Raw genomic sequence first — 16,943 nt, 5'->3', positions numbered from 1 at the left:
TAAACAACATTTATCATCTACTAAACTAAAGACCGCTTTAGACGGAATAATTTCTCTTGGCATTTTTACTAGCATAACTGCTTCCAAAAATCTTACAGCATTTTTTTTATAGCAGGCAATACTTTACACGGAATAGTTATCGGCTTTTGAAAATATGAAGACGCCATTACATCTGCACTCATAACCTTCTGGTAGATGTCGCTTCTGATTGGTTATGCTACGGAAATAGGACCGATTGTATCCTTGAGAAATGCCATGAAACAGATTTAATCTTATCTAAAATGCCATAAGATTTTTCACTTTATACGGTAGCATTTTGGTCAGCTGGCAGTTGGATTGGCTGCCAGAGAAAAGTTATTTGCTTTAATGTTCTCTATGCGCTGTGAGTTTCATAGTGTTGAATAAATGAAACAGAAATAAATCTGTTTTATACTATTGCAATGAGGACAAAGAAATAAGACATACACATGTACTACTATTAGTAATAAAAGTTGTAGTAACGACAATGCATATTATCAATAAATACTAGGAAAATAATAAATGAGCAAGTGTAATAATAATTACTCGTAGGCTCTAACTTTGATGCCAAGTAACTTTCTTCCTCCTACTTAAAATATTTCAACGAAGTAATATGAAATATCGTTTAGTCAATTTTACCTCTAAATTTATTTTAAATTAGCACTACTAGAATCAGCAGTAAGAAATTTCTAATATAAGTATAATCTAAATTAAAATACGACCATAGCATATTTACAGAATCTTTCTTAGCATTTTTTTATAAACTGTGTCTTTTTGAAGTGATGGGTCATTCTCTTCAACATGAAAAAGAGGGAACTTGAAAGAAACAAGTAGAAATGGATTCTACAGTATAAGGCAAATTGTGGAACCACAGTTACCTGACCACGTTTCTTACCACCTCAAGCAATCATACGACTCATGACGTAGCAATAAATAAGCTTTCTAGTGGCGTCGTACGATACCAGATTTAAAAAGAAAATCATTTCGTTTCTACATGTCCATTAGGGGTTTCTCGTCTTGTCGAAAGCTTGTTGGTACAGACGTGAAAACATGTGTCGTGAATCATCTGATTGAAAGTTGGAAAGTTTCCGTGATGTAACGTGCTGGTTCTCATTGTCTCCATCCACATTTCGTAAATAAGAGAGAGAGAGAGGAGGAAGGAGGGGGGGGTACTTGGAGAAAGCTTCTTAAAAAGGTTGAATTGAATTTCATTCTGCTGTCCCATCAATAATATAATCCAGTCATTTTAGACAACAGAAATGAGAAAATAGTGTAAATCTGAAAATTGGTGGAGAGTTTGTTTTTACCAGCCTCAATAAAGTTGTAAAAGTCCAAAAATATTCGCATGGTGAATTTTGATTTTTTTAACAAAGGGGGCGAAATTGTAACAGCTGCTTGTAAGCAGTAAGCATAAACTTGATTTGAAAGTTATAGAAATCCTAGGTGTAACTTGGAACAACTTTGGGGGGCAGAATCAACAATTTTTTAGTGCATATAAAATTCACCCAGAACTTTTTGATAAATAGCTGTTACATTTACAAAATAATAAATATTACTCGTTACCTTGCTTCTCAGGTTCCAGGAGGTAAGCAAAAGTACCATTAACTGTAAATTTTTATAAACCTGAATTTTTGGGGGAGGGGACCGAGTGTCACTCCATGATGAAGAAATGGTTACATTGCGAGACGTTTAATGTTATTTTAACTTTTTCTTTTTCTGCCAGTGTTGTTAAAGTCCAGGAAATGTACATAAATTCAATTCCGGTCCGGGAGAAATAAGCAAGCGTAAATGGATTCCGGACCGTAAAGAACTAAGACTGAGTCGATGCCACTTTGAACCAGTGTTGTCCACGGGACGAGACGGGACAGGCTTTTAAAAATTCGAGACGAGACAGCATTTCCACGAGACGAGACAGGCCTAAGTCTCGTCTCGTGGGCAACACTACTTTGAACCGATATTGATATACTTGAAAATTTTAATAATTAAAAGTTGTTTAAAATATTGATTAATTTTAGAGTGTAAGTATTACACTTAAATTATATGCATCAATTTACCAAGAAATTTGCTTTAGAATTCAAGAATTTCATCAAAATATGAAAATATATAGGCTACCTATTATGTAATCACAAAATATAGTTTTTCATGCAAAATTGTTTGCAAAATAAAAATAAAAGTTTGAATTTTGCATAATTTCCAGGATAATTAGACTCCTTGAAAGTATCGAGTGACATTTTTGAGGATCCCGTGAAAGACTATTTTGTCCGAGAAGTATCGGCTGGTATCGGTAGATGAATTCCAACAGATACTTTACTCGGCCGATACAGATATGAAGAACCTTCTTACCTGGAAAATATATAAATTCGGTCCAGTAACTTTTTTTCCGGATGACTTTAAATACGGTTCAGGAACCTTTCTTCCGGCGGAATTGAAATTCGGTCCAGGAACCTTTTTTTCGGCTGAATTGAAATTCGGTCCAGGAACCTTTTTTTCGGCTGAATTTAAATTCGGTCCGGGAACTTTTTTCCAGATGACTTTAAATACGGCCCAGGAATATTTTTTTTCGGCTGAATTTAAATCCGGTCCAGGAACATTTTCTTCCGGATGAATTTAAATATGGTCTAGGAACTTTTTTCCGGATAAATTTAAATACCGTTCAGAAACGTTTCTTCAATGAAACTACGCAACGTGTACCGAATTTAAATTGTGCAAGAGAAAATGTTCCGGTCCTGCAGCGCAACCCAATAGAACTCATCAGATTGTATGGGTTCCTGGACCTTTAACAACCATGCTTTCTGCACGTTCGACCTCTCTTGGCCTCTGCACTGACCAACCTCTACTTTGCCCCCCTTTCCCTCTCGTAGCTACGACTCTGGTTGCAAGTTGTTCAATAATATTGCTTCAAACTGAAATGTCTTCAGCCTGCCATGAGCGTCGCCAGCAATTTTTGTAGGGAGGTCATTCATAGAATTCGAATTGCATAAAGAATAACAAAAATAATTATCATGCTCCTTGATGACCATGACTATTATTACAAAATAATAACTATCATAAATAATAATATACAATTTTTATTCAAAATGCATTCTCGTATACTTGGGGAAACTATCGACTCTATCCACCAGAAAAGTACATATACAGCACAACTGTTTTTTACTGTAATAATATTTTTATATTTCACGCAATTAGTGCGTACATAGTTGTTCCACTTTGTTATTAACACGGACACGCCTCGTTAAAGGATAGCTTTAAAAGTTTGGGAGAAATTTTAGTCATAGTGTTTATGTTGTGTGAACTTCCATACAAAACTCTAATTTTGGGATGTTTGGAAACTGAAACCCTGATTCTTGTATTTTAAACTTTTTTTTTTCTTTAACGTATTTTTCTTCGTTACTCCCAACTGAACTTTCTTTCCTCAATTAACGATACACATGACAAAGTATCTGATTTTTGTAACTTGAAATGAACCATGTAGATTTCCATCAGAGTTGACGGACCAGTTCGACCCCCCCCCCCTCCACTTCCGACGCCAATAAAGTCTGTGCATATTTTTCGTTTCTTTGCAACGTCATCACTTGTAGGTTACGAATCACAACACGATATCCGCATCACGGTAAAATATCTAGGCTGTTCGGGAAAAAGAACCAAATTAAAAAATAAAAATGAAGTCAATTTTACACCAGTTATTTATGTTTATTCTTTTAATAGCAAACATTACGGACATGATACACACTGTTGACAAGCTTTACACATGCACAGTATAATATTTTCTTTAATTGATTCAGTGTGACTTAAATAGAGGCAAAAAGATAATCGCAGTTTGTGACTTATGTGGCTTTTCCCGAACAAGATATGTGTTGCAAAGGTGGAAAACTGAGTTTGAACGTAGCATATCTCGTGTGCATGCGAAGAAAAGACAATAACTGCAATAAGATGATGATATGTGACTGTGAGTGTGATATCATATTGCGTAGAAACATTACAATGATGTATCACATGATTTACTCTTGTTTGGAGAAAATCAAAGGAAACTGCAGCGGTAATCAAGAAACTGCGTAGTACATACAATGAATCATCTTTGATGATTCTTTTCATTTTCTTTGCTTTCGGCAAAAAAAGTATTGCGTCAGTCTTGAAACAAGGGCATGCAACGGAATTCCAAAACACGAATTGTTTTGTCGCAGAATCAACTTTATTTGTTTGCTTGTTTTCTCCACTGCATAACATTCCTTCTATAACTTTGTCTTCCCTTCCCCTGAAACACACCTTCCTCGTCAACCAATAAGATCGCTCGAATGTGGCCAGACCTTCCTGCAATTCGTATGGCGTGATCGCCTCAGTTGGAAGACGCCACAAGTGGCACGTTCGAAATGTCTTCCTAGTTCGCCCACAGATGCTAAAGATCAGTGAGCGCTCAATTGCGCAGTAGCTTTTCAAAGGGTTTCTACAAGTTCGTATAAACAAGTAGCAATTACCTCCCCTGTTTTTATGACTGGCAAAGAACCGTCAGTTAATATCCTGGATTTTCCAAACATCTACACACATTCACAACGTCATGATGATAATGAAGAAAAATCCGGTTTCAGTTTTAAACAGTGAATAGTTGTAAAAAGCATATGTTGTGTTTACAATTTCCATTTAGGAGGATGTTAGCCTATTATGTTAGTGCTAAGTTTGTCTCAGCAACCCACAATGCTGCCCTCGGGATTTTTCTCAGCGGGGGGGGGGGGGGGGAGAGTAAGAGTTCATATCTTGCCCTTTAGTCACATAAACCTTTATTGTTATTGTTCTTATTGTTGTTATTATTTTACAAATCATAAAAAAAGATCAGATTTTAGTACAGATTTTCGCCTTGTTTCATTTCCATGAAATTAAATTATGATAGAAAGTGAAATGATGGGATATAAATTCTCAACAATGACGAGAAAAAAGCTTAGGGATATAACCGAACTCAAGTTATAACCTAAGAAGCAAGAGTGAACAATGGAAGAAATTATCGAATAAAGTAATGTGAACATGATAATTACAGCCTGGAATGTAAATTAGACGCCAGGTTACAGATAGACTGACTTGCTTGAATGGCAAGTGTGAGCGGAGAAATAACTATCTATCACTTTTTTGATGAACACTTCTCGACTTTTTGCCGTCCCGTACACACTCTTGTTACGACGTCAATGTGATTTTAATGTTCTGGTGAAAGCATTCGTTATTTTGTTGAACATGGCAATTAATTTCTGCAACTTACAGCCTGTAAATCACAGAAAACAATGATAGTAGGGTCAAGTGCCCATATTTCGGATAGGTTCCTAATTTCGGATACCAAGAAATTTCCACCTTAGAACAGCAGCGCCGAAGTGCAGATAGTGCCAACTAACACGCTACTTCGTCCCAAAGTTTCACCCTTGTGCGTGACCTTGAGCAATGTTTCTTTAGTGTGTGGCTGATATTTCTGACTTTTCCGGAGTTTTGATGTAATATTTCACCATCCAAACTTAAGGCCTACAACTGGAAGGTTAGTATTTACACACTTCTGTCTAAATCTTATATAATCTTGAGAGATTCAGCAAACATTATTACGTAGTTTCAGTCACATTATTTCAGAGGGGGAACGCACAGAATCGCCATATTGAATATGCGACTGGGTTTCCTAATTTCGGATGCTACACGGGTACCTAATTTCGACTATCCGAAATTGTGCACCCTTTCCAAATACTCATTAGTAACCCTATCCGAAATTAGGAAATACCCTATCCGACATTAGGCAACCTTTTTGTCAGACTAAAAATATGGATACAATTCTTTGTTTCATAAAATATACCAAGTATTTCTTATAAAAGTTAATATAACTTTCAGAAACGTTAATAAATATATGTTCAATTTTTATCAACACATTTATGGCTTATTTTGTTTACATTTAGGTACTGAAAATCTAATTTGAAATTAAGTATCCGAAATATGGGCACTTGACCCTAGCTATTCGTAATAAAATATCGGTACATATTCACCACTCGAATTAGCTTACATGAACTTCCCCCCATATATATATATATGTACTTTACAAACTACATTTTAAATGCGTCTTCAAATCGGTTAAGGTTCAAGCTAATCGGGACTAGACCTACAGTTTAAAATTGGATCAGAGCTGATGAATACGCTCCTTGCCCCATTGAGAAACGATTTCGAGGTCCTTCATTGTCTCACTATGAAATGACAGCTTCAACTGATGTCTCAGAAATATCGTGAAAGTCAGAAAGGTGGAAAAAGAGACGCAACTGGATTTCAACTTCTTACTTTCTTCCCATTGCAGCAGCCAGTCTCCTACAACGATTAACCCCGGGACTTGATCAAAGGGTTTCTGAAAGCAGCAGGTAAAATCCAGGGTCGATACAGGTCAAGGAATTTTAAATAAATTCAATTCCGGTCCAGGAGAGAGAATCAGCAAGCGTAAACGGGTTCTAGACCGTAAATGAACTTTTTATCTGTAAAGTGTTTCAATTTGGTTCAAGGAACCTTTTCTCGGGATCAATTTAAATTCGGTCCAGGAACCATTTTTCCGGATGAATTTAAATTCGGTCCAGGAACCATTTTCCGGATGAATTTAAATTCGGTCCAGGAACAATTTTTCCGGATGAATTTAAATTCGGTCCAGGAACCATTTTTCCGGATGAATTTAAATTCGGTCCAGGAACCTTTTACCAATGAAACAATGTATCTTGAACAACCCTGGTAAAATCCTGCATACGTCAAATTGCTCAGAGTGAATACAGTCAAACCAAAGCAAGTGCAGTCAGTGTTGCTGGTGGAAAAGTGATCATCAATTCCTTACCTTAGGATTGTGACGTCCAATTGCTGCGCATTTACAAACCAGGAAAGAAGGCGAAAAGGAATAATATTATTGTCAATCGTTTTTTTTTCGGATGGCTGAAGGTGGCGTTCATTTCTTGGAAGACTTTGTATGAGGTTGATGGCCAATACGACGTCCTTGCTTGAGGTCGCTGGAGTTTTCCTTTCGTGACGTCAGAAAGAAAAACATTTAGGCCGAAACCAATTACTGCAAGGCGGCGAGAGGTGCAGGGACATGAGGGGGAGATAAGTAGATTGAAAAAAAGTGCATCCGACCCTTTCTCCGCAGAGCGAGAAACAAATCACGATTTCTTCAAATCACTAGCTGTTTCATCCTGTTTTAACTGTTTCCAAGTCGCACATTCTTTTTTGTGTGATTGCTACTTTACAGCGTCGTATTGGAGGAAGCAGTACATTCACGAACAAGAGCCCGGGCCTATCTAACGGCGTAGTGGTCACGTCGTCCCGGGTTTGATACCAGGTGGAGGGGCATATGGTAATTATGCGATATAGCCCGAACACCTCTCACTCGTTTATTTCGTTCATTTTAGCATTGATACTTACATATTCTGCATTGCAGAAGATTCTTTGAGGCGAATTTATGCCTCTTGCCATAAAATAGTGTCAACTTTTCATATTACGAGTCATTATTTGTCCTCCTTGTTCCGCTTGGGTAACATACAATATGGCGTGCACTCGTCATGAATCATCGCACATCGTGCTTGTGTTTTGTCGATTTGGAGTGGGTATGCAGTGTTTCAATCTTCTTAACCGAAAAATACCTACTTTAGTGTTCATTATGTCATCACAAACCATTGACGGATAGCCCCAAAAAAACCATTCACGAAAGCCCCAAAAACCATTCACGATAGCCCCACGGACCATTTCCGGCAAGATTAGGTTAGGTTGGGTTAGGTTATGTAAGCATTGTTTAAAAAAAAATTCTCGTAAAAAAAGGCACGTTTGGAAACACTGACGAGAGTGTGTGACTTTCGACGATCGCGCCATCTGCAGGCACATAATGGAAACAACGGCAAAATGTTGTCTCTTTTCAGAAAATGCAAGTTCCTTACATAAAAAGTGATTATTTCTTGTTCTGCAGCATTCTATGGTGAAGTCTTCAGTTTCCGCGAAAGAAAATACCTCGAAGAACTTCGACAATGCAACAGAAACTGATTTCAGTAAGTAGTTTCTCTTGTAAATTTGAAGAAATACGTTCGGGCTATATCGCATATTTACCGCGCATAGTAGTTCGGATCACACTTTAAACTGTAGGTCCAGTCCCAATTAGCCTATCTCTGCGATAGGTGTACTCAAAAACAAAAGCTTCTTGGGGCGCGGTTGACTTCATTTGAAATATAGACTCTATTATTCATTCATTCATTCATTCCTTTATTTGGAACCTAACAGCTTTTATGCCGTTTTTTGTCCATAACAATACACATATAAAATGTACACAATTGTTTTACATTAATATTATCAGTCCATCCCCCCTATTTTACAGATATTAGATTTTTTGATTTTTTTTTTAAGAACACTTTGTCTTTTAAAATTGTATGTTACACTTCCTTAAAAATGATAACAAACTATACCCAATTCTCACATCTGGATTAACAACTAAACTTAACAAATTTGTTGGAAATTGAACCTTTAGATTATTTAAAGTTTTATACAAGATATTTCTCTCTCTATTATATTTTGAGCATTCCAGTATTATATGTTGTGCATCTGCACTTTCCCAGCCACATTCACATTTCTTACTGTTCGTTATTCCAATTTTGGATAAATGTTGCCTAGTACACAAATGGCCCGTTCTCAGTCTATTAATTAATACAATTACATTTCTTGTAGCACTTACATGATGAAACCATGGTTTTTGTGTTTTGAATTCAGCAAATGGTCTGTATGATTCTCCAACTGTTGTAAGTTCATTTCGACACCAATCAAACCATTCATTCAGAATTTTCTTCTTTACTCTAGGGAGAAGATCCGTATAGTATAATGATAAGTTCGTAATATTCGGAAGACGCACTGCTTTCTTTGCACATTCATCTACATGAGAATTACCTGTAATATTACTATGAGCTTTAACCCAAGAAAACTCAATGGTTTTTCCAGATTTTTGTATTGTTTGAACTAATTGTATGCAATTTATAATATAAGGGGATAATTTGTAAAGACTCTTGTAAGAAGATTTAAGAGCCTGTAATACACTTTGCGAGTCAGTAAGTATTAAAAACTTTTGTAAATTTAATTTTTGGACATATATTAAAGCTTGGTAAATTGCATAAGATTCTGCTGTAAATATTGAACAGTCTTGTGGAAGACGAAATAATAGGTCTGTTTTATGTTGTGGATCGTACACTGCACATCCAACTCCTGACTCACTTTTAGATCCATCTGTGTATATGAAATAAAAACTTGGCCATTGAGTAAAATATTCCGATATGTGCGAATAACGAGGGAAATGAATATTATCCAGAGACTGTTGAGGATAATCTAATGAAAAAAACAGGCCGTGAACGCATCTGTAGAACATCCTGGTATTCTTGACAAAACGAATTATACAATTCTATCCACATAGCAGATTTTCTGTTTGTTATTTTTCCCGTTTCATATAAGTGTATCATATTTGTTAGTACATTGTTGAAAGGATGCTCACAATATGATTTCACTTTGAAGAGCATATTTGCTGCTAACATCTTCTGTCTACATGAAATGGAACATTCACCCGCTTCCATGTATACTACTACGTTTGGAGTGCTGTTCATAACGCCTAAACATCTTCTCAAGAATTTCCTCTGTATGACATCAATGGAATTCAACTTTCCTTCTGTCAAGTTACACATTGCCAGTAGAGAATAATCTATCATAGGCCGAAAATAATTCTTGTAAAATAAAAGCATAACTCGAGGATGACATCCCCACTGAGTATTTGCTATTGCTTTGAACAAATTAAACACTTTTTCTGATTTGACTTGTATTGCTTTAATTTGGTCCTTCCAAGTTAGTTTTTCATCCAAGATGACACCTAAATATTTTACTCTGGATGTAATGGGAATTCTTGTTTTTCGGGACATTGAGTGAACTATTGGAGGTGTTCCCTTTTTACTAAAAATTGTAATATTTGATTTTTCCATTGAAATGGAGAGTTTTTTACTTTCAAGCCACTTTTGCACTTCCAATATTTGTTCCTCTAAAACAGGAAAATCAGTATGAATTTGTGTCGTGGACATATAGATACAGATATCATCTGCATATTGAAGATAATTGACTGTTGGAATTAATTTCCTTTTCATCCCGATCATATATATGTTGAATAACAAAGGACTTAAAGGACTTCCTTGAGGTAACCCTTTGCAGGCTGAATACGGTCCCCTACTTTCACTGAAAAAGTGGAAATATACAGATCTTTTAGTGAGTAACTTCCATAATATCAAAACATAGTTGTGAGGTATTTTTAGCTGTTGTATTGTTTGGATTAGGATATTAATATCTACATTATCATAAGCTGCGCTTACATCTAAGAATGCAGCTAGTACAATTCTGTTTCTTTTCAGTGAGTCGAAAATATACGAGGAAAGAGTGATTAATCCGTCTTGGCATCCTAATCCCTTTCGAAATCCTATTTGTTCGAACTGAAATATATTTTGGCTTTCTAAAAAACATTCTATTCTTTTTTGTATCAGTTTCTCAAATATCTTTCCTATAACTGACGTCAAAGCTATAGGTCTATATGATTTACCTACTTGAGGGTCCTTGCCTGTTTTTAAAATTGGAATAATCAACTGTTTGGACCAATCTTCTGGTACTTTTCCATTATTTAAGAATTTATTAAAAATTGTGCACATCGCCGTTAACGCTACATCTGGAAGGTGATTAATCATCGAATAAGTAATTCCATCCATCCCTGGAGCAGATTCTTTACTGTTGCCGATGATTTCATAGATTTCCTCTTTTGAAATTGGAGTTGCAAAACCTTTCGCCGAACGTAGATTTGATGTGTAACTACATAATTCATTTGGTGTTTCAATTACTCCGTCTGACACTGTAGGTATGAGTTTCTGAATAAATTCAGTCTTCCAATGTGATTTTAAAGGGACCACATTTGCTGTACGAGGATTTTTGAGCGACCTAAATTTATTCCACACATATCCTAATTTCATGCTTGGGTGTAAATTTTCACAAAATAATTTCCATGATTTTCTTTTTGCTTTTATGCATAATCTCTTTGATTTGGCCACAGAGTGTCTGAATGCTATCCAGTTCTCCGGATTTGGTTGACGTGAGTATATTCTTGCTAATTCGACTCTATGTAGTTTTGCTTCAGCACACTCCTCTGTCCACCAGTATATCTTTGGGAAGTGTTGCTGACTACTTTTTATCACCCTGGGACAACTCAAGTCCATCGCAGCCGAAATGATTTTTACAAACTCCTCATATGTAATATTATCAGGTTTTAATCCATCATTCTCTGAGAAATAAATATTTCAAAGTTTAGTATAATTAGACCAATTAGCTTTGAATACTTTCCATTTGCGAATAGTTAATATTCTTTCATTTGTTGCATGGCAGTATGCCAGATAAAAATAACATGGATAATGATCGCTTGTTCTCAAGTCCACATCGGCCTCCCATGTAAAGTCTGCACAATACTTTTCTGAAATTAATGTTAAGTCTATAGATGACGGATTACTTCCATTTCTAGGCATATGAGTAGGAGAACCATAATTTATTATAGTTAACTCTTCCGCCTCCATCCATTCAACAAGAGTTCGACCCAATTTATCTGCTGCTTGTCGACCCCACAATGGGTGGTGGCAATTGAAATCTCCAGATATGATTAATGGAGTCTTGAATGAACTAATCATAGACCTTAAATGTTTCACTGCAATTTTTTGCGATGTATAGGAAGATGGTATATAGATCGAGATAACGGTAAATATTTTATTCAAAATTTGCACTTGTATTCCCACTACTTCCACCCGGTATTCTCGAAGAATCACTAAATTGGGATTAAATGATATGGGTTTGAATGCCAGACTTTCATGTACAAATATACCTACTCCTTTTCCGCCTTTTTCATTAATTACTGCGTGATATTTTTTTATTTCAATTGAAACTCTTCCATCCCCCCATACTTCACATACACATATAATGAGAGGATGATGCTCTTCTATCAGTTTCATGAGTTCAAGTTTTCTTGAAGGAAACGAGCATAAATTCCATTGCACAAACAAAAACATATTTTGCATGTAATAACTTACTGATTATTATATTTAATGTTGAGCATCTTCATATGATTCAAGCTCTTCAATAAGTTTCAATAACTGTGAAGTTATATTTGCACAATCGACTAGAATATTTTTAATTCTCCGAAGATTATCATCCACAGTTATGTTCGACGTTAGTTTTGCCATAACTTGTAACAAACTAATCATTATTTGCTTTTGAGAGTCATATTGTGGGATGCTAGTCCGTAATTTTCGTTTTTCCGTTGTTGTCACTGACGTTGGACTGCTTTGGGAATTTAGTAAAATATAATCTGGTCTTTCTTGTTCGTTTTGGGTTTGAGGATTGTCACACGACTTTAGATTTTGCATACTTTTATTTTTCATAACTTCTTTACTTTTAAATATCTTCCCAAGTCTTCGATCAGCATAACTATTGTTCATGTTGTAAAGATGAGGTTAAGAAGATTTCCACGAATATAAGTTTCTTGATGTCCCTGATTCCTCATCTCTTAGAGTGGCCAGCACCTCATATCTGTTACCTGTTGTAATTGCTGAACTTGGAGCTTGTACAAAGGAAGACTCTGCTTTAGTTGTTTTTAACTCTGGGAAATCTTGTAGTATGTTTGCATAAGAATAATCGTCTCTGTCTGTCATAAATGAACTAATAGAACTAACTTTTCTCTTTGCTTCTTGATATGAACAGCCCTCATATGCTATCACCTTCTGAATTTCTCTTTCCTCTTCCCACTTACTGCACGACCTCTCGGTTGCAAGATGATTTCCTGAGCAATTTATGCATTTAGGTACTGCAGCACATATATCATCATGTTCATAATCACCGCACCTTGGACATATCGCTTTGGACTTACAAACATCCTTTGTGTGAGAGAAACGGAAACAATTCCTGCACTGCATCACAGATTTTATTTTAGGTTGTACCTGAAATATGTTACTGAGTAGCTTTACATGCGAGGGCAACCTTTGTGATTGAAACGTTACGCTGATCAATTTGGTCGGTTTGAACTCAAATTCCCCATTTTCTTGATAAATCTTTTTTTTCATTCTTTCCATTTTGATTATTGGAATATTTCTCTCAGCCTCTGCTTCATCTTGTACTTCTTCTAAGTTTATATGTAACGGTAACCCATATATTAGTCCCATTCTGTGTAAAAGACTCTTCGGGATTTTGACATTTACCTTATATTTCTTCTGAAACTCTTTGTTCAAGTAAAAGTCATTTGCATCATTGGATGTTAAAAAGTAAACCTTTGCACGATTAGGATCCGATGCCTTAACAAAATTCACCTTAATTCTAGCTTCTCTTAAGTGACTACCTAACATAATAGCACTAAAGCTACCAACATTGTGTTCCACGCTTTCAACAAGAACAATATATGGGCCATCGTGCCCAGGATAGAATAAGTCATTTTTATTCACATTGTCCTTTGATTGCATTGTACGCTCTAATACGTTTGCTTTGAAAATTTTTGGAGCATTTATAGATTCCTCCTTTCCACTAACTTTTGCTCGATTTCGTTTTGAGTTCTGACTTTTTGGTTGCTTAGCAACCAATTCAACATCCATATTTTCTCCGTCTTTATTTGAAGACGTATCAGTTTTTACTTCCACTACTTCATTCATCTCCATTTGGACGTCCTCTCTGCTTTGATTAATAATTTCCTCGCTAGACATTTTCCCTCACTTGAATGAAATTTGTTGAATTTCTTACAAGCAGGAAACTTTATCTGGATGGCTCAGAGCCTTCCATGCTATCCAGATTTAACACTGATTTATCTTCTAAATCACAAGATTATTTAATATTAACTTACGTTTCAATAAATATACTGTCTTGTAATAACACAGAACACTTTTACAATAAAAACGATGATTAAATCCACAATTTAAGCTTGAATTTGTCTGTAACTATATATATTACGCAACTAGCTAATATTTCACCACAGACTATCCTAGACTCTATTAGCAGTATGTGTGCTCCTTCCGAAAATATTCTTACACCTGCAAGTCGCGTGCATACAGGTGAATCAGTGAAATGTAGGAAACGATAATTGGTTGATAACATTTTCTCACTTTGAAGATACGTGGGAACATTTATTTCGACACTTAACTATGCACTTAACTGAACACTCCCAATGTAAACCAAATAGCATTGAAACATATAAATGTACACTACACATTCACTTTCAGTTCCTTGTGTCATTGATCCATGACGTCGTAACTAACTTGTTCAAACTATCCGCTTGGAGGCGCTAGTAACTTCCGTGTTAACATTTGAGTGACGCTTCCGAGCGTATGACCATGCACTGAGGCCGTCTGATAATATAGGATTGATTCTTTCAGGACCATGATAATCTAACGGAATGTAATACATTAGCAATATCTAATGTTTTGGACAAGGAGGACGTGAAGTCAAATGAAAAAGTAAAGTTCAAATATATTTTTTCAAGATGATAAATGCCTGTGTAATTGATGAGCCAATTTAAAAGTCTAAGTTGAAACTTGAAGCGATCGATTAGAATTTAAAATTGAGTTATTAAACTGGCTCAAATACTCGATGCCTTCAGGCCATGGTAGCAGGCTGTTTGTCAATGTAGTAGACGCGTTATAAATGATTCAACTTGTCTCCTAACGAACTACTTCCAGAGTTTCTTCGAGGTTTTTGAACATGCTGTGGCACAATTTTAATAATGTCGCGATTTGTGTGAAATTCTTCACAGTGTGCTGCTTTGGTATACATTTCATTATCATTCGTTAGCTGTACACTCTTGAATGAAGCTGTTCAATGCTTCTCTCAACTACAAAGATGTAAGTTTTCTAATACTGCCAATTGTCTTGTTAGGCACCGTACATCTACCCAGGTTTATACTTCTCAGCTTTGTTGAAGTTCTGTGATAAACATTGTGTATGCACTTATCTTTGCGGTCATCTAAGCCTATGGTTAAATACACTATTTTAAATATTTAAATATTTTTCTCGCGGTATTAATCCATTTCTTATTTTTTAATTTACCTTGTATGAGTGGGTGTCTGAAGCGAGAAGATAGGGGAATGCGCTCTCTTCGGTACTTGAGTTATAATTTTTAGTCGGGACAAGGGGGACATGTGTGAGGTACTGAATATAGAATTCTTACTTCATTTAAATATCCGAGTTGTTTTAATTCATTCTGGAAAAGTTTATTCAATTGTAAATGATTTCATGAAACATAAGTTGCGTTCATGAGTTGTGAATTCTGCCATCACAAAGTAGCTGAGTTTGTGTGGAATTATAGAGATATGGTTTGATATTGTAGTTAAAAGCATATCCTGCCAATTTTTCAAAGCTTGGTACGCGTATGTATATTTGAACGCCACAAATATGTTTAAGGAAAGGCAATTTACAGTATAACCGTAAATTGAATTAAGGATAATCATTGAGGTAAAATTTCGACGGTTGAGGGAGGCATGCAGGTCAACATCACATTTTACTTACGTGATACAGACTCCGGTTTGGCTCATGTAGCTGCATTCGCCTGAACTGCAACAAACTATGAAAAATCCAACAGCAGCCAACCACAGGCGCGTTCTAAAACTCATCGCCTGTAATGGAAACAAAATACAATGAGAACTTGATTAATTGTCATTGAAACTGAGCGTTCAAGATAAACAAAATCGACAATTGAAACTCCTTGCACAGCGTTCTTACTGGAAATCTTAAAAACGTAGGAAGAAATCACGAACCATGTCATTGCAACACTTATTTTCTGAAATATCGTATTCCACGTGTACTCTGACCTCAGTTACTTCTAATGTAGAGTGCAACATCTTGTTCGAGCGTCATTGAATCGTGTACGAACGGCTTAAGAAATATATGTAAAGATTACTGTGTGAAATTCTTGTTCTTTTAAAAAATCTTTCGACCTTCTTACATACACTTACCAGTTCAGATAATGATGTTACTGTGGACAAATATTAGTCACTAGAAAAAAGCGTACGTCATTGTAGCAAATTATCTTAATAACTTCAACGTACTTCGATCGTGATATCGGCACCAGATTTATAAAGTATTATAAGAGTTAAATGAAACCTTAAAGGTCCAATAAAATATGTAGGGAAGACTGTATACAGCCCAAATTTACATTGAGGTATCAACTGTTATTTACAAAACGACCTCAAGGTTGCAACGCTAATCAAGTGAGCTTCAAAACGCCATTTTTGTTATTTTAAAGATGGCGCCTCCTGTACACACTTGCACCAGTGAAGAGGAGTGGTTTCTTGCCCTCTGTCAGCTTAAAACTTACAGAAATTTCTCGGCCAATGAAAATTCAATATCTCTGTGCATGCTTACCACACCAGCAAGTTTACTAATGGATGGAAAGGCCTTCGCAGTGGCTCATAAGTGACTGCACGTGGACCCCAAAGACTTATTCCTTTTAAGGTACACAGGCACTAACTCAATGTTGAAAATATATGTAGATCAGCAATAGTTCTGTGCTACATACAGAAATCTACTTGATAAGAAACAGAAACTCTTCCTTTTATATAATCTAATCGTTTAGCAACTTCATTTTAGAAAATAGATATTACAGTAACATGGTGCATGAGTAATCATAAGTTTTTAAAATAAATATATAATATTCAGGTTGATAAGTCAACTGTATATATCTTCATATGTATATTAGGGATTGCCAGATCCGGATCCTGGCGGATCCGAAATCCGGATCCGGTTCGTTCCGGATCCTAAATTTTTTTGGATCCGGATCCGGAATTTTCAGATCCGGATCCAGAACTTTCGGATCCGGATCCGGTACTTTTTTTGCCATCCCACATGCGCTTCTTTGGAAAGTAAGAATGTGTT

General features: G+C 36.0%; 1 protein-coding gene across 1 annotated transcript in view; it reads right to left on the bottom strand.

Moving 5' to 3' along the window:
- LOC145981680 (eclosion hormone-like) overlaps positions 1 to 16,943 on the bottom strand; it is a 38,317-nt gene that overhangs the window by 1,854 nt on the left and 19,520 nt on the right. Inside the window, exon 2 of the mRNA XM_083115065.1 lies at positions 15,579 to 15,685. Coding sequence (XP_082971191.1) covers positions 15,579 to 15,685 — 107 coding nt within the window. The remainder of the gene's footprint in view (positions 1 to 15,578; positions 15,686 to 16,943) is intronic.

Source organism: Lepisma saccharinum, chromosome 30 (genome assembly GCF_977018435.1).
Source record: "Lepisma saccharinum chromosome 30, izLepSacc3.1, whole genome shotgun sequence".
Lineage (NCBI taxonomy): Eukaryota > Metazoa > Arthropoda > Insecta > Zygentoma > Lepismatidae > Lepisma > Lepisma saccharinum.
This window is presented reverse-complemented; position numbering and strand designations above follow the sequence as displayed.